Source organism: Echinococcus granulosus, assembly GCF_000524195.1.
Source record: "Echinococcus granulosus chromosome Unknown EG_S00003, whole genome shotgun sequence".
NCBI lineage: Eukaryota > Metazoa > Platyhelminthes > Cestoda > Cyclophyllidea > Taeniidae > Echinococcus > Echinococcus granulosus.
The window spans coordinates 2180971-2201858 of record NW_020170383.1 but is presented as its reverse complement, the minus strand read 5'-3'; the positions used below and the strand labels follow the sequence as shown (position 1 = coordinate 2201858).

Below are 20888 nucleotides of genomic sequence, written 5' to 3'. Positions count from 1 at the left end.
GCTGCTTAAGTCACTGACCTCATGGTTAGGTTATATGCCTAGTTCGGTGACAGCTAGCAGATGACGATACAGCCCATTTCTCAACCCATGTCATCCCACTTAACTGGCTACTGGTAGTGAACATTTGGTTACATCCAGTGTACTTCTACGGTGCATAGGCGTACTAAGGAAAGGCATCATAATGTGTTCAAACTTTGAAAGAAAACTGAGGAAATGCTTCACCTTAGGCTGCAAACAAATAGGCGTCTCATATGCACTACAGGTGCATTGCAATGACAAGTATCATCAACCCAGTTTCTGGCAAGAGAATGACCAGATGTAACCTTATAAACCTAGATTACCCTCAGGATTTGGTCGCAAATCCCGCTAGCTTTAGTACAGGGACGTATTTCGCATAATAAGGACCGTTTTATCATCACATTTTCCTACTCTTTCAGGTACACTCTGACTTGCAACTAGTTCCAGTCCATCAAAACGAGCAGAGCTACTACAGAGAAACAGTGTCAGTTGGCTAAAATGACTTAGCCTACATGTTTAAAACGGTAATTAATTTTAGAAAAGTGTGACATATGAGGAAATTACCAAGAAGAAGAACACTGTTTGGTGCCTGGGACAGTGAGGAAGGCATTTAACATCTGTTCTACCTAGGATGCAGGGCTAGCAGCTCAAAAAGCCTCGTGTCTATGCGAACAGCATCATCCACGGTGGATTCCGGATTCACTCAGTGAGACTCAAAGTTAAAAATCTGTATCTGAACTGATAAAACAAAGGAGACCTCAAACAAAACAAGTTTTAGAGATATTATATTGGAAAATACCTCCGATGAAGGTGCAAATTACGAATCTTATATATCATCATAAACGATGATACAAGTGCTGTCCCAAGTAATTAGTAGCACATATATGGGCAAAAGTAAACTTTTCTTCGCCGTAATTGCAAGGTTCTTTCTAAATGTTGATTGGTGGACCAGTTTATTCATTTATGGAAAATCTGCTACCAACATCAAAATAAATCTATCTATAGGAATATGAAATTATAAACAAATTGCTCGGCACTTGCTCTCTTGCATTTTGAAGGGACCTCGCTACATAATATTTACTCCAAACACTGCTAATGTTTTATCGTGTTGCTGTAATCTCCCCATCAATTCAAATGGTGGCGTGCTGTGTTGCCCCGTTCCTACGTGAGTGCGAGTGATGATTTACCCAGCTCACCGAGTTGTGACGATGCCTGTTATGAAAGCTGATTCTATGACGAATGCACTCCTGATATTTTGCTCCATTACAGGTAGAAGCTATCGAGCCACCTTTGCTTGTTGAATCGTGGAGTTGTATGCGATTTTTGTACTACTGATGCTACCGATCCCGCGACTTTAGTCAGGGTAAGCCTTTTGATGAGCACTCAGCTCACTCTGAGACCTGAAGATAATGTTCTTATCTGAAACGCTGGCCTACATCAAGCTAGTTTTTTTTGTTTCCCACCCTAGAGCTGTTGCTGGTGCTACTGCGTGCTACCCCGCACAGGTTCTGCTGCACTAAAACCAGTAAAGAACGTCGGAGTTCGATACGGTTAAAAGTATTATTTCGTTTTGGTGGCAAGCTTCTTTTTCATTGTCGTTAATAAAGTGGTGGTTTTATTCGTACACTGTTCTTTACGGGTTTCCACCAGGCATTTGCTGTCGAAGTTGTTTAGCCCACCCGCTGTAAATGTGGATTCGTCACAGCTGGTTAAGTTGGGATTGTTCTGTTGGCCTTTACGTCTGCTTTCTTGTTTGTGATGCTTGCCTGTCGTTCATCGGATGGTCTTGTTAGTGCGGTTGCATCGGTTGTCCGTTGGGGGTTCTGCGGATGTCTCCTGGGAACCGTTGTATCTCGGTTGGGACAACCACGACCGGTCAGTGGCTCGGGTTCGATTGCGGTCTCCAGAGCTTTGTGATGAGGGTTTTCTTGTTGGAGGTCACACGTGGTACCTCGGAAATGTTCGGCCGCTGGCGCCAGCTGATGCTGTGCCCAATGATGACGGCGTCTGCGGCGGGATCGTCACCCCTTCCGGCGCCTTTCAGTGTGTGGTGGTTGTGGACACGGCGCCAAATCTGACCGGGTCGCGTAATCAGGTCACCACTGGGAGGTTCCTTGCTGGGCGCATTCTTGGCGGCTATTTTGCATGCCACTGAAAACGGTAGATCTGCGTAAGCAGGGCAGGAACCTGGCCTACTGCATTTTCATGAAAAGGATGGACTCACTGCGAACGGAGAGGTTGAGAATAACTTTCTTCGTTGACTGATGGGTTGGCGTAACGATGCCCGGTGTGGAGGGAGAACAGGTGAAACGTTCGCCTCCATTGGTGGCTGTCGCGGTAACGGCAAATCTCTGCACAGATGCCATGAAGCTGCGCGTCTGCTGCGATGTCTCGCACGGCTGATTGCTTTCGTTGTCCTCTCCATCGCCGCCGTCACTTCCACCCGACTTTTCCTGATAATTTTCGTTTGTGACGAGGTCCTGTAAAAACCTGATGTAGCCGATGGCCAGACGCAGAGTGTCCACCTTTGAGAGACGTTTCTCATAGGGTAGCGTGGGTATCCGGGCTCGGAGGCCTTTCAGATCATAAAAAGTTGTTAGATTTGCAAACTGCCCTGGACAAAACTGGCCCCGTCCGATGTCGACTGCTCAGGTTGATTTAAGTGGGGTTTTGTACTACTAACGTTTGCCAATGGCAGTCGGTGGTTATCCGATTTCGTCGTGTAGAGAATGCACGCTGATGCGTAGTGGCTGTAGGGAATTTTGGTTATAGCAGGCTGGGTGGTTTTCCGTGCAAAAGTAATCGCTCGATTTGTTTGTAGACACTTGCCGCGTTGAGTCCCGGACTTTGACTACTCGTGATTTGATGCAGTGATTGCTTTAAAGATTGGTCGATTAACCCGACAATATGGGGTTATCTGTCTCAAACCCAAGGAGAACATTCATTCCCCACACTCACCTTGTGGGCTGATGGGAACAGGGTTTGGGGATGCAGGCGCGAGAGAGACTGGGGAGCGGAGAGGATGGGGAGGCGGGTCTTAAGCTTTGCCATAAGATTTAAGTGTAGGAGCAGAAATATTGTGCCCAGTAGGGCAACTAAATTACAATGTATCAAATAATGTCACTTCGTCGGCTCTTAAGTGGAGCTAATGTATCAAACCTTCTATGCCTTTATTTGGCTTGTAAATCGATGTGTTCACCTATGCTCGTGCCTCACTTTCCATTAGTAGGATTATTTGATTAAAGCAATTATATTTTCTTATAATAAGCACAGTCCGAGTTTGTATGCTTTTTGGTTAGCTTACACTTGCCTTCAAATGCGTGGTTGATGGAGTGCATTCGTCGACGTTCGCGCATGTTTGCAGCCTGCCTCTGATTTGAATGACGAATCAGCATTGGTCGTGCATTGGTGAGAGCAGTCGGCTGGATAGCTGCCACGGTTTCCTGCTCTCCAAAGCTCCAATCGTCATTCTCCCCATGGAAGGCCCCCCTCTGTTGATTAATGCAGTAGGCCTCACTACCTTGGACCCACGTGTCACCATGATCGCTCCATGGCTGTGAATGCTCGTACTGGGCGGCAGAGTAGGGGTCGCCGGGCCAGTTGGTGGCAGAGCATTGTTGATGAACTGCTCCCCCACTATAATACTGCTGAGGCCAGCGTGGTGTTAGTAATAAACCACAAAGCCTTGACTCTCGAACTGCGGATTTTCCTTTGGTTGAAACCTCTCGAAAAGAATAAGCGTCCATCTGTATCGAGTTATTTTGTTGGGTAGATTGTGCGATTTTACACTGGCCTGTCCGGAGAAATATCAGTTGAAGAATATTATTGCCTTTTGAGATTAGTATCTGTATCTCGCAATCTGACACATCACTATGGTAACCTGGACATTTCACAAACTTATACCAGACATCATAATGGCACTGAATTAATTAAAACGGAAGTAATCGCTGGGGGTCAGGACTAAGATGAGGAAGTTAGGCTGTATTACATGGGTTTTTATGTGTTTGTTTTGAAAACGTTATGATTATTGAATGGGCTACCCACACATTACTCAATATGATTTCCTTAGCGGTTTTGTGTCCAATTCAATGAGTTCATGAGCACCCTAATCTTCAATGCTAATCTGATAACGTCCGAGCACTGATTATCAGCGTCGCCTTTATTCGATTACTTAATTTTGGTATTTGTAAACTTCACTTCGTTTAGTCGGTGGGAGTCATAATTTCTAAGGTAAAATCAAATACATTTAGCCTTTTTCCACCTTTAAAAGTTCCAGTTAACTGAACTTCAAAGCGTTTAATCACCTTTATTAACCAAGTTAACTATCATCTATTGGTGAATATATTATCTCGTGGCTTGTTCGTTAAAAATACTCATTTTGATTGAAGCCGCTTTCACTGCTTGCTATTCTTTCGATAAGGCTGTATATTCACTTATCTATCTACCTGGTATGTTAACCATTAGGGTGTTTTATAAAATGGTGTTGTTCACTAGATACAGCACCTGAAAATGATTGGCATTGTGTTTCACATCAGCAGACGACTTTCTCTCAAATCCACCGCCTCTTTGAGGTTTCTTCAGGACGCACATCTATGATCTGGAGTCACATTTTCTCTAGGGGGTGTTAGATTCCAAAAAGATATCCGTGAAATGGGTACTTCAATGAATGTAAAACTGCATCCCGCTGCTTGGTTTATTCCTCACTTTGCTTGCTTCTTGATTGTTTTCAAGGCAGAAATCTGTGTAGTCTTTTCAGCATTTCCGATAAGCTGAGTTCTTAAGGCGATTGGTATTGTATAATTACATTGGGTTTATAACCAAACCCAATAATATTTCAAATATCTTTTTTGATTTGTTCGGCATTGTTTTGGCTTTTAAATACAAGAATGAGGACAGATTTATTGTTTGATTTATAGCAGTTATTGTCTGTATGGTACTTATACTAACAGACAAATCCTGTTTTAACACCTCTTAACACATAAAACGTTCAGTAGTAAGGTAAATGTTAACTTGTGAAAATGGTATTTGAAGTATACCTCTTGTTCGATTACATCCGAAAACTTTGGAAACCATTCGGGTAATTTAATTGCTTATGCAAACGCTAACACAAAAATACGAGCCAATCTACGTTAAATCTGCGGCATCTTGAAGAAAATATTACTTTGTAGTTTTTAAGGTCATATATCTCATCTGAGCACCATAACACTACTAATCTGGCGGATAGCAAAGTGGTCATAAAAGCACAAATTGTATTTGCTCATCTGATACTATTTTTGCCCCCTTGGGTAAACAGATACGCTAAGGAGATCCAAAGAGAGGGGGGCGAAGAAGGGGAGGGGCGAGTGGAGTTGCTTAAGTAAACATAGTCTTGACAGTTCAGTTAGGTATCAGGCCTATTTTAGTGGGAAGGTAAACATACCTCTGGGGCAATTAAAACACCCACTAATGGGCAAATACGGAGAATACTTCTGCTCCCTTATGGAAATTCTTAATGCATCACTGAACTACGAAAGACACATCCATTTACAACCTACTAGAATGCCAAATTTGAATGTTTACTTAATGATTAGATCAACCTCTGTCGACGTGGTAAGGCAATTTTAATTTCTTTTTGTTCAACGATATCTTAGGTGGAACGTAAAAGCCTAACTCTGTTATAAAGAATCTGAGAAAATAAACTTACAAGGTTGCAGCCTTTCAAAGACTTTGCGGCAATTTATTGTCTCGTCAAACAAGAACAGATACTTAGTTTGTGAGCTCACCCATTCCATAGCCATCGCAGTTAACTCAAAATTGACTATGCTTAGAAATAAGGTTTCTACAATGTTGCAGAAGTTATTGAAGTGTGGTTTGCGTGAGTTTGAGAATTTCTGAAGAGTTCTGGAAGCAAAGGCTAGATCAGATACGCTGTGTGTTTAGCGAGGTGGGTCAGTCGAAACAGTGGTGTTTAGTATTAGTCGACCATAATTCTCTCCAAATTGTGTCATGACAGATTAATTGAAGGAAGGTAATTTGTGTTTATGATTATCAAAGTATTACACCTACCTTAACACCGGTCGAAATCAGATTGACGTTCTCATGATGCACTATTTTGTCAAAAGCCTCCCCCCTCTAGTTTCTGGTTGGTCAAATGAAGGGAGATAGGGGTGAGAAGGCCTGATGAACTGAACGTCCTCAACCAATTAGCATCAAGCGGACACTAGTAATGCCAGTAGGCCTTCTAATTGAGCTTTTTTATATGCAATCACAACAATCGGACGGTGACTGTTTAGTTTTTTCACGATATTAATAATGGCAATAGTAAAATTAAACGAATAACCGCAATGGTGTGGCCAATTAAATTTAGCCAAACTAAGCGTAAGATCTTGTTGGAGCAATATATAAATAACTGCAAATGGGCAAAAGTCCAGGTTGCGTCGAAGTATGATGCTAAATTTTTAACACTAAGCACTTAATACTAGAAAATATTTCATATATTTAAGCAAAACATGAACCAAAACAGTCGATAGTAAATTCTGACGAGAGCCTATTCCTGATTATAAATAATGCACAGGCACAGGGAGTTTAGGGAACTCATTGTAGTGTAAAGGACAGGGGACTAGTAGAATGTCTAAAAGCCAAATATAATGCAACTGAATGTAGCGCTGCAATGTCAGGCACAATTCCTTTAGAATAAGTGTCTCTACATTTGTGTCATGAGATCGAGTGCCAAACTCTACTACTTACCGATCCCGACTGCTTGAACACAAGTGCTCCTGCCGTGTTTTTGCCTAAGCGCCTGAAATGATTACCTAACAGGTGTAACCGATTAACAAACTCGAGTGAAACTTGGGAAGAAACTATCATTTTCTGTTCGCGAAACAGGTAACAGCACTCTAGTGAATACTCGAAGTTGGAAAAAGCCAGCGCTTCATGCACGGAAGTCTTACGAACATCAGCTTTTGCTATTTACTACCAGCAATTTGACGACTAAAACCTAGTCTCGCCCATTGAATGGCAAACTTGGGGACCTCCTTTATTTGGGTACCTGTTAGCTCATTTTCCAGTGGCAAAGTGGTATTGCAACAGGTTAGGCCAGAACTTTCTATTAATTTGGGCACGTTTGAAGATGGACCAGCAGAAGATGGTCGATGTGGCTAACTTTCACGGTCATTACCCACACATATATTCTCAGCTCATCGACATATTTTACGTACACAAGCCGCATCACTGCCGAACACCTAACCAGTCGCTCACACTTCGGAATGCCTGGGCCACACCAACTCCGAGAGTGACAAAGCTTGAGAACAACTCAACGCCTTTCTTAAGTCACTTTAAAATCCCCGCTGCAAAAGTAACTCCAACCCTCATTACCCACCCGACGGGTGTCTACTTCCGAACACAACACTCACTTTGAGCCTAAATTTGTGCAATTTACCCGTAGTCTTTAGCGGCACGTCCGCCGTGGGCATGGAATTCGGATGCTTGTCCTGAATTGACAGCGATCTACAGGCCACCTTGGACCTACCCACCAACCACTTCGGGATTCCCGAATGTCTGATAGTATCGGATGCAACAGCTCAGCGTCTCATTTGTGCTGGTAAAATTGGTAGTTGAGAATACGAGACATCGTACTCAATACCTGCCGTTGGTGATGAGTTTTGAAACAAAGCATGCCAATCAAAGCAAGTTAACCCGCAACCCTTCTCACGAGTAGACAGTGCAATGGGTGTGTAGATGACCGTACTTCAAAGTCAAAATGTCCCAAGGACCACTCATTCAAAACTTAAACGAAGAGATTTAGGAGCTCATACCGACAGTTGAAACATCGCCAACAGACACGGAATGTTACCAGACAGCGAGCCTAACTGCTTTGATTTTATAAAGTGGGAGTTCCGATGAAAACTACTGGCCTAGTATATTTTAAAGGAGCCCATAGTTACACTCAAAGGATAATTTTGAAATCAGGTCCAAGTTGTTCTTTGGGAGGCAACTTAACACGTTCAGGAGGAATAAGGTTAGGATCGACCAACGGAAGACCAAGTTTGCGACGCCTTTCTAGTTCGAGAAAAGCTTCACGCCTGGCCCAATCTCCTTCACTAAAATTGTGACAAGAAAGCATGATATACAGACGACCAAGTAAGTCTAATGGATACCAAATTCAATGTTCGACAAATAACCTTGCAAGAACCAAGCAGAAAATCAGGATAGAAACACCAAAAAAGGAGCAGCAAACAAATGCGCATCGCTCACATGCCACGGGGACGATACCAAAATTGAAAAGCCAGTCCGAATGTGAAGCACACCATTAGCAGGAATGCGGCGGTTTTGTACTTGGACGTATCATCTATTTTATCATAGTCGTTCCATCCATATGGAATCCAATCCTATAAACTAAGAAAACATTAGTATTCTGTGCCTTAAACATGTCCTTTGCTTCGGACTCAATCTTCATTTTAACATCTTCGGGGAGATCATTTCTTTGCAAAATGTGCTTGAATGAAGGATCAGACGACAGAAAGACCGTTGAAGTACTGATATTTCGCAGAGGAGCAGGCAATGAAGCTAGCCAATACAGAGATGAATGTCTTAGGAAACCGGTAAAAACCGATCGGATGTACATAGCCGACAAAAACGGTAGGACAGTAGAAGATGCACAAACCACAAATTACGCAACTTTTTTATTGGCTAACCATAACTCACTGATTTTAGAGGTTTTGTGACGCCGTCGCAGGTTTATAAATAATAAAATACATTAAACAAATAGCGGATATTATTATTTGTTGCTTGGTTTTTACTAGCATAGCCATTCTACCAAAAAAAGACATTTTTAGAACAAAAAATCGGACCAGATTACCTTTTATGATAAAAAAGTTAAATACACAAAAAACCATTTGTAGTACACAGGTTTGAAATTTTCACTGTGGTTAGTCGCTTACAGGAAATCATTCCAGATGCAACCTTGACATTAGTTGGTTGAATGCTCAGGCTTAGCCACTATTGCGCAATCGTATACTTTGCATCCTATTCCTATGATTTTTACTCGTAAAAGACACCGAACCTTTCATTCCATACTTCTTATTGATTGGTTTCTAATACATTAACGCTATGGATGAACTGGCCTTTTTCTTCTCTGATGATTTGTACTCCACTGAAGATATCCAGAAGTGTGGTTTCACCAAAACTGCGACACATCAAGATCACTCGAGAACCACACTGGGTGACCAACAACCTGGCGATATAGCTATAATTAAAAATAAATCAGAGCCTTCCTTTACCTCTCCTAGGATATTGAATGCATTTCTCCAATCAAGTAGTTTTTCTGGTACAAATAATTTGCCGTTGAATTTGCCCCCCGAACCAGAAGATGGTAATATTGAGTACAAGGTAAAGTGGGAGTCAGGCTACGTAATGCATGTATAATTTAGCTGAAATTAATAAGCCCTACTCCTGATCGGTTGGAACACCTTGTGACACAAATGAAGTGGCGTCTTAATGAGGGTGGCGGCCAGGCGATCTATCGACTTGGTGTAGATGATAATGGAGCCGTGACGGGATTGACTGCTAAGGAGATGTCTGCTTCTCTACTCACCTTGTACAAAATGTCGCAGAGGCTGGGAGTTCACATTCGAATTCTGCGGGAGTGCACAATATCCAATTTCTCCGACTCATCTGATCTTCAACACAGTCTAGCTGATGCCAGGCCCTCATTTAATCCTCAAAGAAAGGCGATCGAACTGCATGCAAAGTGGAAACTATTAATTAACCAGGGTGTGAGTTCTCCCTCTTTGCTTGAATTCTTCATTATCATTTATTCTGGCCAGTATACTTAATCTGCTATGTTCTAGATTCCCGATCTGCGTGTTGCTATGCTGGGCAGCGTAGATGTCGGGAAGTCTACCCTCCTTGGTGTTCTCACAGATGGCGAAATGGATGACGGTAGAGGCAGGGCTCGTCTCAATCTTTTTCGTCATCTTCACGAGGTTCAGTCTGGTCGCACAAGCAGTCTCAGTTCAGAATTAATCGGATTTGATGCTGCCGGTCATTTAATTAATCGTCGCCGTTCCCAAGGGCAGCTAAACAAACGCACCGTTGATGAAGTAAGTTTAATATCTCGGTTGAAAGTATTCAATGATAGGTAGGCGTTACGCGTGGGTGGAAGGCTCATTATCAATCATTATCAGCTCTGCATGACGGCATCTCCCAGAATCACATCCTGTTTGAATAACGCGTTTTGAATAAAGTTATTTCACTGTCTTCATCACCGATTGATTAGTTGCGATAAGCTGAAAATTTTATCCCTCTTTTATTCTGTAATTAATCACTGTTGAATTAGCTAGGGCTCTGACTCTTTTCATTTCTATGATTCTGCGAAAAGGTCAACACATTTTAGGTTCAGGTCGAATTCTGATAACTTGGAAAAACCGTCAGATTTCTCCTGAGTGACTGAAATACGGAATCGTTTATGATATTCACGCACTACCAATACAGTTATTTATATTGAGGTAATTCTCACGAGAACCTGTATTCGGTGTCGACGTTTTTGCGATCCTTAAAATCCACTTTCATTTAGGCCTCTTTTCGTCTTCTTGATGTATGGGCTATGCACTTAGCTTCTGCGTATCAATCAGGGATTTGTTAGAATTCATGTGCTTGGTTTTGTATGTCCGTATGCTTGCGTACCGGTTTGGTTAAGTGTTCCATTTCTATAAGGTAAATGCACTGATCTTGGTTCATAATTAGCTTACAGAAGTTAGCCTTAAATTTCGTAGCTGGCTTTCGAAGACCTGATTTTTAATTCAGAGACGATTCAAATTAGCTCCGGTGCCGTGCCAACACAGTACTCAGGAGCATTTATTGTTGATTTTACTAAATTTAACTAACTACCTGTTATCATGCTTGATACTGGATAGTCAATACCGATTTTGGTGTGCATATGTGACTTCTGCTCTTTTAGCGAACAAAAGCGCTATTTAAAGGTACCGTGGTCTATTTGTGCTTCTAATACATAAGTAGTACATAGGTTGCCTTGTGGTATTTGTAATTATTCGTGCTATAGTGTTTTCACTTGTGAAATTATGGCGCACATGGTCGCAAGATGGCATAAATTTGCATGCGGGAAATTAAAATGCTGTTTAATAGTTAAGTGGACACCAAAATTTGCAACGTTAAGGTAATTAATTTATCGCTTTGTATGTGTGGTGTGATTTTGTAATTCACCAAAGTTTCGGCACAGAACAGTCGCAAACGTCGAGACGGAACCCTGGTAGTTGACATCATTTTCCATCAACTACTGGTCATGAAGTGTCAACTTAAGTAAGGTTAAGTCGAATGTGGATGAGATCGAGGTGGGTCTTAACAGTGTTTCATAATCTACATGCCATTTTTGATGTTTGGTCAGATAACTGAAATGGAAGCAGGGTTTTCAGGTCGTCGTTATGTTGTTTATACTTGGGCAAACATGATTTGAATTGCATTCGTTTTTTAAAGTCTGCACGAATTCTTTCCCATGCCTAAAATCTACCATTTAATCAGTTATAATTTTGGCGCACATATACCTGTTAAGCTCGCTAGATTTTGCTGAGACATTATCAGAAACTGGGCACTTTTTGCGAGTACTGTTTTCCATAGCCATCCCGTTTTGCAGTTGCTGAACACCGCACTAGCTTTAGCTCTAGCGGTTTTATTTAATGATTCCCCCTTTGTTCACCATTTGACTTGAGAAAGTGCAAAAAGAATCACCGTTGTTTGAAGTGCATTTATAGAATGTATCTGTTATTACCAATGTTCAATACTTCTTGCAGATGACCACCTTTCTTTGACATCTAGTCAAAACACCAAGTTTGTCTATCCATTTCTCTCTATTTATTCCATTCATATCTGGTATTTTGAGAGGTGCCTTTTCTGCTTTTTCATGAGTCTTATCTATTGATCAGTTTTAGCTGGGCGATTTTTTCTCCCAGCAAGCCCACAGCTTTAACACCATATAATCAAATGCCAATTTTTTGCTACTATATTGATATTGCTACTTTTTTGATACTATCATTCAAAGTACATTTGTCTACATACCCTTCAAAGAATTTGTATTCATGCTTTGGAAAAATAATGATTGCATTTATTCACTGATTTAACCTGAGTATTTGAGGTACTCCTCGCACTAATGATGGTTCTTTTCTACCACCACCCTTGTTACTCTTAGCGTGACCCACAATTCATGTCCAGCATTGCTTCTACTCATGTTTATCAAACGCTCCCTACTTATATCTCACTTAGAAAGTTGTGAGAATGCGATATTCTCGTTTCCACTATTCATAACCGACCTTTGAGTTTTGATGGAAAAATCGCATTTAAGCTTTATGTAATGAAGAAATTTGAAGGGAATTTTACCTTCCATCAGATTTTGGAACCAAAAAAAAGTGGCAGTAATCAACTTTACGTGTTCAAACCTCTTTCTAAAAACTCCAATACATGGAAACACGGTTAAATGGATGTTGCCATAATGGGGGTGCAGAGCTTGTTTCCCATTTCTCCTCTCCGTTATCAGGTGATTCGCGACTCCAATCGCCTGATTACCTTCCTTGACTTGGCGGGTCACAGCAAGTACCAGCGAACCACTCTTTCTGGCCTTACCACCTTCCAACCGACCTTCTGCATCCTCGTGGTGTCTGCCACCACCGGTCTGACTGCGGATGGTCTCCGCCACGCCCGCACCTCCGCGGCCCTTGGTCTGCCCCTCGTTGTGGTCTTCTCCAAGGTAGACCTTACCTCAGAGGGACTGGCAGCTTTCCTGCAGTCCAAGGTCTCCGTTGCCTCTGCTGCACGTTTCATCACCACTGATGCCAGCGCCGGCGGTGTTGTGGACCCGTGCCCGATCCTCGCTGACATTCGAAGAAGTGTGCTACAGGAGCTCAGAACCATCAAATTTTACAGTAGTGATGGTGGTGAAGAGGGAAGCCTCACAACTTCCGAGTAAGTTGAGAATATATTTCGGTGTTTTGTAATGTACTTTACGGAGTATTTTATGCTCTTCGTTCTACGCGTTTTATTCTGTTTTATCAAGCTCCCCCATTTTTCCTCTATAACTTTGCAACTCCCCTATAGTAGGGAAAAAGGAATGTCCAGTTTTATACGTTCGTTTTGTTCTCATTCAATTAAGGTATTATGGAAGGTTAGCCTCGTCCCGGTGTCAGTTAATTTCGTGAAGTTTTACCTTCCTACCCTGCAGTGCTAGCATAGTCCCAATTATAGTGTTATACTTCTTTTATCACCATTTATCTCTGTTTTCTCGGATCTCTTGTGCGTGAACCCCAATTTGTATTATGTATTTTAATCCATTTCACCAAATTCCCTAATCGTCATGAAACTTCACTGGACACTTTCTGCCCAATATAGTTTTGATATCTGGACTAATGACGACTTCATTTTCTGCCTTTTTACAGTCTTATTTGTAGGATATGCCTATGCGAGCTATTAATAACCTTTTCTAATGGTGAAGTTAGCTCTTCCTGCTCTTGCAATACTAGCATGCCATCAATAAGTGATTGTTCAAGCGATTTCTGTGTCGATGGCAGACAAATGAAACCATTATGAACGCTATCCCCATGCACCGGCTGCTTCTAAGTTTATGCCAATTTTTTTATTGGGCAAACTTTCTTCAGTATTGATCTCAATGTGAAATAAAGTAAATAGAACCGACAAATTGACGAATTTCCCTCAGTTTTAATCATTGGAATTCTATGGCATTGTAGTCATTACGCATTTCTCGGTTGGGACGGTTATTGTTTAGTACTCCATTTCCATTACTCCTCAAGGGGAGGTTCTTTAAGTGCTTGGACAATATGATTCAAGTTAATAGACAATAAACTGCATTCACATTGGGCCCCCTTCAAGTTGTATGAAATGTTTGGATTTAGGCTCTTATTGGTAGTACTCCTACATTTCGACCTCTTAAGGATGTACTTTTTAAAAACAAAAATTACCAAAAAATGGAGAATCTTCTTCGGGCCTATGTGCTTATATTAGCTGGGGGCTTTGGGCTATGATTGCTTAGTGCTTGATTCTCACGAATTTAGGTGTTTCGTCGAAGATCCGCCAGTTTTCGCAGTGTCTAGTGTCTCCGGTTACGGAGTGGGCAATCTTCTGAATTTCCTTGCCGAGGTGTCCTCCAAGGCACAGTATGAGGGCATAATAGCACCAAAACTGGCGGTTAGGGCAGAGCTTCACTGCGCGCAGTCAATGTGCAACCTAGTTGAGTGCTGGGTGACCAAGGTGTTCAGCAGCGTGCCGGGCGTGGACAGTCCCATCCTGGAAGTGCTGGTCAAAATGGGTCAGGTGCACGAAGATCAACGGCTCTGGCTTGGCCCTGATGAGGTGAAGTTTCGTTAACTCTGATTCGTTAAATTAGCTCTGCATGCTGTAAGACTACAATATATCTGCCAGATTTCTTGGAAAAAGTATTTAGTTTTTGCTTTTTTTCTCATTAGAAAAGGAATATGTACTTATCAACAGTACAGTCTTTCTTTGCCTTCTTCATGTCACGTTTTAACCGGCCTTAACGCTTGAGCATTAAACTTGTCTTCTGTCATGATCCAATTCTTTGGCTGCACATTGCGGTGTCTGGTATTTAAAGGCTTTTTGCAATCATTTCAGCCGGAATGTTATCTTCTACTATTGTCCCTTAGGGAATAATGTTTCATTAGGGGTTCCATTAACGTATGCATTAGGTCGATTTTCTTCGAAACAGTGGTGGAGACGTCCGGAGTTGGCATTGGAAGGATTTCTGGAGACGGAGCGACTGAAAGTTCCTTTTAGAGTTATTTTCACATCAGCCTAAAAACTTTTCTGAGCTTCCAAAACGAATTCATTTAGTGCAGTTTGAGTACTGGTTGGATTCGCCCCTTATTCGCCAGTTCCTTATTTTTTAGGGATGGGCATGCTACAGCTAGGTGGTAAATTCATCGTCATAGGCTGCAGTGTGTTTAAAATTCTAGATTAAGTAGGGAACATTACTTAAGACAAATTACGTTTCGTTTAAAAGCGAAGTTGTCTGAGTTAGTGATGTGATTCGTTTACGGAAGCACTTTTTTGATCTTAGAAAAAAACCAATCTGTGCTTTCGAGTTCCCCAAAGATTTCCCCAGGCTTAACGTGAGCCCACTTGACCGCATTACACGTTTCTCCTTAACGCCATGTTCGTGTGCACTTTTCGGTGAAAAGGACACTGCTACCATTTTCGAGTGGTGCGTCCTTCATTATCAAGAGCCGGAACTATTCCTGCTCTAGCGCGTTGCATGACAGATCTCTTCTGCTTATTTCTGACATTTTCGGCACGAATCGGTCATTCAAAGCTATGCAGGCCAGACAGTAAGGTTTCACTCCGCAACATTTTCGTGGTGTTAACATTTCCACGTTCTGCTGATGATGAGAAGACGCCATTGTCGTTTCTCCTTTCAGGAGGGCCTCTTTCATCAGATTCGTGTGATAGAACTGCGCCATAATCGGCACCCACATCACGTTCTCTACAAAGATCAGCTGGGCTCCCTTCTGGCTGTTCCTGAGACCCCAGATGGGACTTACTTCCCCTTACCCCGTAAGGGCATGGTCATGGTGAGCGCAGAACCCACCGTCGGCTGTAGCGTCGCGGATCCCTCAATCGGTGTTTGTTGGTCGTTCTGTATCTCCAATCTAATCTGGCTGGCCCCTAGCACTGGTGGTACCTGCCTGCAGCGCAATTCCACAGTTGGAGTCCATGCCGGCAATGTCCTACAGTATGCTCGTGTACTTGAAACCACTTTCTCCTGCGACCAACTGACTCGCGCCATCGACTGCCTTGGGGTTGATTCAAATTCTGTGGTATGGCTCACTCAATACCGTCTTTAATCCAGTTAAAATACCCTTCTCCTGATTTCTGTAGATGATCCTTTTGAATTACCCAGTCTATCACATTGATTGCTTACCTTCATAGTTGCAGCTTTTTGTGTAAGTACCAGATTACTCGAGGTGTCATTGAATAAACTGCTCATCAAAATTTCACACTAGATAATCACGTTGCGCGTAAATCACTTTGACCAGGGAAAGTACTTTTTCTTATAAAGTTGTTATTTTCTCCCTCGATTCAAAAGAGGTTTTCGTGGTCATTGAGCTCTACTGATGACCATTTTCACATCGAGTGCATACGAACTCACATTACCAATATCGTCTGAGGATATCAAATATATTTAAAATGCGCCTACGTAAAACCAATCCTCTTCAGTAATAGCTTATTAAAGTGCTTTTAAGAAAATTAGTACCCGAAACTAGCATTTTGTTGCCCTGGTCACGGATCACGGGGGTTTCTTCATTTAAACGTGCCGCGTTTAGGGCGATGCCTTTGCTCTTTTCGGGTCACTATCTTCAATGCCGTTTGGCCTTTATCCATGATACGTGTTATACCAATTCGCGAGTAACTGTTCCAAACATGTAGGTGAAAAACTAATTGGATGTTATCCACGATGATCGCAGTGTTTCCCAAAGTGTTTTGTCAACTGAAAGTCCTTGACTCGTTGTATTCGCTGTCAGTTTTATGACGGTAAATTCACGAGTTATAAATTTTGATCTAGCCCCAACTAGAGCCTCGTTTACACTATAGCAATGCATCTGCTAGTTGCTTCATCTAATTCTTCTAAGGTATTATCATTAGTTCGTTGAGCATAAGTGTTCCCAGCACTGTGGCATAGCTGGTTTCTTACGTAAAGAATGCCATTCATGAGGTGGACCATCACCGTCTCATCCTTTTCAGATTCTGCGACTGGATTCATCGCATAAAGTAGTCGTCAGCTTTATCCGACAACCCGAGTTTCTTGAATTGGGTCGTCAAGTGGTCATTTCAGTTAACAACGTGGCTAGGGCCGTAGGCACAGTAGCTGCCTTCAAGCGCATCATCACCGCTTTCTCCAACCCTCCACCACAATCATTTCGGTCTCCTTCCCCGACAGTCTCTGAGTCCACTTTTTCTACCACCGCTGCCGCTGCTTCGTCGTCATCGCCATGGCACACTGTGTCCAACTCTCCCTCCGATTCCTCCTACGAGGCCCTTCTCAGCCAAATTGGCATCGATCCCCAGGGCTCCCACACCAACTTTATCGATGAGCCTCCAATTCCTCCAGAGCTGGAAGCTTTTGAGAACCTCTCTAGCCTCACCCAGCGCAACAAGCGACGCCAACGCAACGCTAAACGGCGACGGAAGGCGGCAGCACGTCTTGCACTGATGGCGGCATCTGCATCGGAGGTGACTTCATCTACAAGCACTTGGAATAGCAACTCCAATGGATCTGTGTCTCTCTTGATGGAACAGGGTGAAAAGGAAATGAAAAGTGAAGAGGTCAAGATGGATACCTCTCAAGGACTGATTAATTTCGCCACCATCGCCAATGCTTCCACTTGTAACGCACCTTCCCAGCGCAGCCGAAAACGAAAACGCAGACATAAACGTTAACTTTAGAACAAATCCAAGACTGTTCAATTTCACCCCCCCCCCCCCCTAGAGATGTCTCTTATTTCTCTTACGACCTAAGATATTACAGATACTATTAGTTTACGGTGAATTGCTTATCACTGCACATCTTCCTTGCTTTTTCTGAATAAAGTATTTTGGTTAAAAACAGCAACTGGAATCAATAAGGCAATTAAATGACCTAACGCAGCCCTTTTACAACATACTAAATACTTGTCGCAAACTTATTTGATAAATTTGTGCGTTGGATTCGTCATCATTGTATTCAATCATTCTCAATGAGATAAAAGCCTGTGAATTCCATTTCCATAAGATGTTCAGTCTCTAGAGATAGGAAATTCGACCGTATATTTGATTTCCACTTTCCCAATGTGGTTGATGTCAAGCATGGCTGATATCGAGAGGCTGCGGAAAAGTGTCAAGTTGAGTTTGGTACGAGAATGTACGGTCGTGTGCTATTCTGAAGGAAATGGTCCCTTCTGTGGTGGTGCTATTCAATCCAGTGGGTAAATCTATAACGCCCAAGTGGATCCCCTATCATCCCTACTTGCATTTTCCTGAGGCTCTTTTTAGATAAAAGGATGGGATCAGTACCATAAATTGAAGTCCATTCCATCAAAATTTATAATAAGCATGCTCGAAACCAGTTTGATTCTACGTCAACACCTTACTTTGTTCAATTGGAGTCAAAATTTTCAGCATTGATTCCTTACCCGATATTTGAGGCAACTTAAAATGTAGTAATACACTGAGGTATGTCTATTTCCGATTTAAATTGACAGGGGCAAAATTATGATAAGTACCGGAGTTCCGAAAAAACTACACACCTAATGGCGACCCCATTTTTTTGCTTTATCAGCTGTTGTGATTAGTTATATGATATTCCAGCTAACCGGTTGTTTTGACTCCCAAATGCTACAAAGAAATCGAGTAAATCGTTCACTGTCAAATCAGAAAACACGTGAAATGATCCCAAAGTGCAAAGCATCTACTGGAGAGCGATTCGGGTAAATTTTCGCCCCGCTGTTCAGAAAATTTGAGGTAAGATCCTACATAACCGAGTCCTATATTTATTGACAAGTCCAGTGAAGAACATGTATTACTAACATTCGGGAAAGCCTGAAGGCTACTAGCATGCCCCAAAAGCCCCAGCCTTGGGCGAACGTACAATTCACCTAGGCTCAAAGGCCCACGTATTGAAACAAATTAGCAAATCACGAAGTATTACTAAAATAGGCGATGTTGAGACGAACTTTCAGCGAATTTAAGAGCATTGGTCGAGAGATAGGCATGGATACACTGGGTAATTGCGTTTTGATGAACTAGACATCCTGATCATGATGTTACCTAGAGCGTTGCCGTCGAAGTCATTAGGTGTGCCAATGGCACGATCAAGCCACACAATCACATCCATTTCGATCATGGAAGTAATCACAAGCACGAGAACAGGCAATTTACACAGCTAAGCACTAGACTTATTTAACTCCAAATCTGTTCAACTATACGCACGACAGCACCCACGATGGCAATAAATCCCATTTAATCCTATGCGAAAGTCTCTAATCAAAAGATAGCTTAAAAGAATATCGCATTGCACGACCGATGTGGCAAACTACTGGACAGATCTACTAGTTTTGTTGACAGATCGTTGTGCTTATCTTTGCAGTAGCAACGACTTGATTGACGGGACCGATGGCACTACCGAAGAGCACACCTAAGTTGACAACTAGACTCGTGCTTCATAGATTTTGAACTGTTCATCACATTCTGAAATAAGGCCGAATCTAAGCAAACCTGGTTTTGAAATGTATCTGTTTAGAAAATCGTAAGAGAATGAACTCATGGGTCCGATTTAAGGCTAGGACACATGGTAATATATCGTCAAGGCCTATCCAGATAACTAGAAATAGAGAACGCTAAGGAAACTCAGATGCAATGAGACCGAAAGTTTAATGTAATACAAAACACCACTGTTGAAGCATTGATAAGTGTACAATTCGGAGTTGCAGCTTTATATGAAAAGGGGAAGAAAGTCACGATAAAGACTAATTTTTGGAGGCGTCTGATTGACTTACGCCGTGAAGCTCGTCTGCAAGGGCGAGTAGTTGTTTTAGCTGATATTCGGAAAACATATCGAGGTCTTCTTCCCTGAGGTGGGTTCCGTATTCGGCCTTGTGTTCCAATCCTGCTTCGTCCCCCACTTTCATGGCAGATCGAATTTGCTTATTTAAATCCACGAGGTACCGCTTTTGGGATAATAACGGTACGCTTAATTAATACGATTATCAACAAAACGAGAGCTGAACACTAAACATGCCCCATTATGACAATCGTCTAACTTATTCTGTGCTCGACCCACAGGGACTATCTTTTATGCTAGGTTTAGCGAAGCTGGTGCTACTTGGGCTGTAAGAACATCCAACGGGATAAATTAGTAATAACTTGGTTGGTATCATGAAAAAGCTGTGTTTGCATAATTTATTATGATCCACAAACGCTTGACAAATAGCAACTTTATCAGCCTAGACAACTAGGAGTTTGATGATCACTCAAAATTGGGCTGGATAACCAGAAAATCATGACTCAAAACTTGGCATTAAATAAGGGGCAAAAATTGATAGGACAAAACTGTAGACATACTGTCCACTCCATCATAAAGGGGCCAACGTAGGAAGAATCACAATTTTTGTGTCTTTTAAATTCCTCTCTAACATATCGATCTCCAAGTTCTCGAAGTTCCGGTGGAAGAGCCTTATGTGTTCGAAGTATCATCTTATACAAAAGACGAACCCGCTGTGGGTGCGTCATTTGATCAAGTGCGGACTTCATTTTGTAAGAGAAACAATGAAAGCCTTATAAACAGACTCGAAAAACGCAAGTAAAAGGCCCAAAAGAAGCGGACAAACTTGCGCCGAATCAAGCAGCGGCTCCCAGTGCCATTAACCTGTACAAAGCCGTTAATGTATAAAATTAGTCTAATTAAGAAAATCACATTCAAGCACTTGACTATGTTAGAAAATTTAAATAATTACATGCAAAAGTAAAGAAAAAAAGCAGGAATCTGGTTAGTAGGCAAAGCATTTAATCGTTGTCATAAAAGCTAAAACTGTCGAAGAAATCTACCTTTGCTGGTTATTTACATTACACTAGAACCTCCAATTATCTTACGGTTTTAAAATGTTGGAAGCATTTTGGGCAAAGTGATTATAAGCCACTTTTCAGCTTACTTGAAAAGCGTTGCAATTGCACTTACTCTAAGAGATTGGGTTCGCAAATGCTAATTTGACAAGGTATTGTGTAATACGATAGCGGCTTATCCCTCGGTTCTGGTGAGGCACCACTTTTGTACTTTGAATTGGCCCCCTTGTACCTCGCTGGGTGGGCTGGCCTTTTGGGCCATG

At 42.1% G+C, this 20888-nt stretch overlaps 4 protein-coding genes across 4 annotated transcripts; 1 reads left to right on the top strand and 3 right to left on the bottom strand. All coding sequences in view use genetic code 11, as the record gives it.

Annotated features, from left to right (window-relative positions):
- Positions 1 to 1894: 1894 nt before the first annotated feature.
- Positions 1895 to 3764, bottom strand: EGR_00921 (Pancreas transcription factor 1 subunit alpha; the record flags this gene model as incomplete). The annotated part of the gene is made up of 3 exons (XM_024490170.1): positions 1895 to 2169; positions 2243 to 2593; positions 3323 to 3764. The coding sequence occupies 3 exons, from the start codon at positions 3762 to 3764 to the stop codon at positions 1895 to 1897; spliced, it is 1068 nt and encodes a 355-aa protein (XP_024355573.1).
- A 4178-nt stretch (positions 3765 to 7942) lies between these two features.
- On the bottom strand, positions 7943 to 8620 carry EGR_00920 (hypothetical protein; the record flags this gene model as incomplete). The annotated part of the gene is given in 3 exon segments (XM_024490169.1): positions 7943 to 8096; positions 8251 to 8384; positions 8402 to 8620. 3 exon segments carry the CDS (start codon positions 8618 to 8620, stop codon positions 7943 to 7945), a joined length of 507 nt encoding a protein of 168 aa, XP_024355572.1.
- Positions 8621 to 9105: 485 nt separating this feature from the next.
- Positions 9106 to 17469, top strand: EGR_00919 (GTP-binding protein; the record flags this gene model as incomplete). Its single annotated transcript, XM_024490168.1, has 7 exons — positions 9106 to 9384; positions 9426 to 9770; positions 9846 to 10097; positions 12542 to 12966; positions 14070 to 14367; positions 15450 to 15848; positions 16774 to 17469. The coding sequence occupies 7 exons, from the start codon at positions 9106 to 9108 to the stop codon at positions 17467 to 17469; spliced, it is 2694 nt and encodes an 897-aa protein (XP_024355571.1).
- Positions 17470 to 19532: 2063 nt separating this feature from the next.
- On the bottom strand, positions 19533 to 20295 carry EGR_00918 (hypothetical protein; the record flags this gene model as incomplete). Its single annotated transcript, XM_024490167.1, has 2 exons — positions 19533 to 19733; positions 20128 to 20295. The coding sequence occupies 2 exons, from the start codon at positions 20293 to 20295 to the stop codon at positions 19533 to 19535; spliced, it is 369 nt and encodes a 122-aa protein (XP_024355570.1).
- Positions 20296 to 20888: the final 593 nt, after the last annotated feature.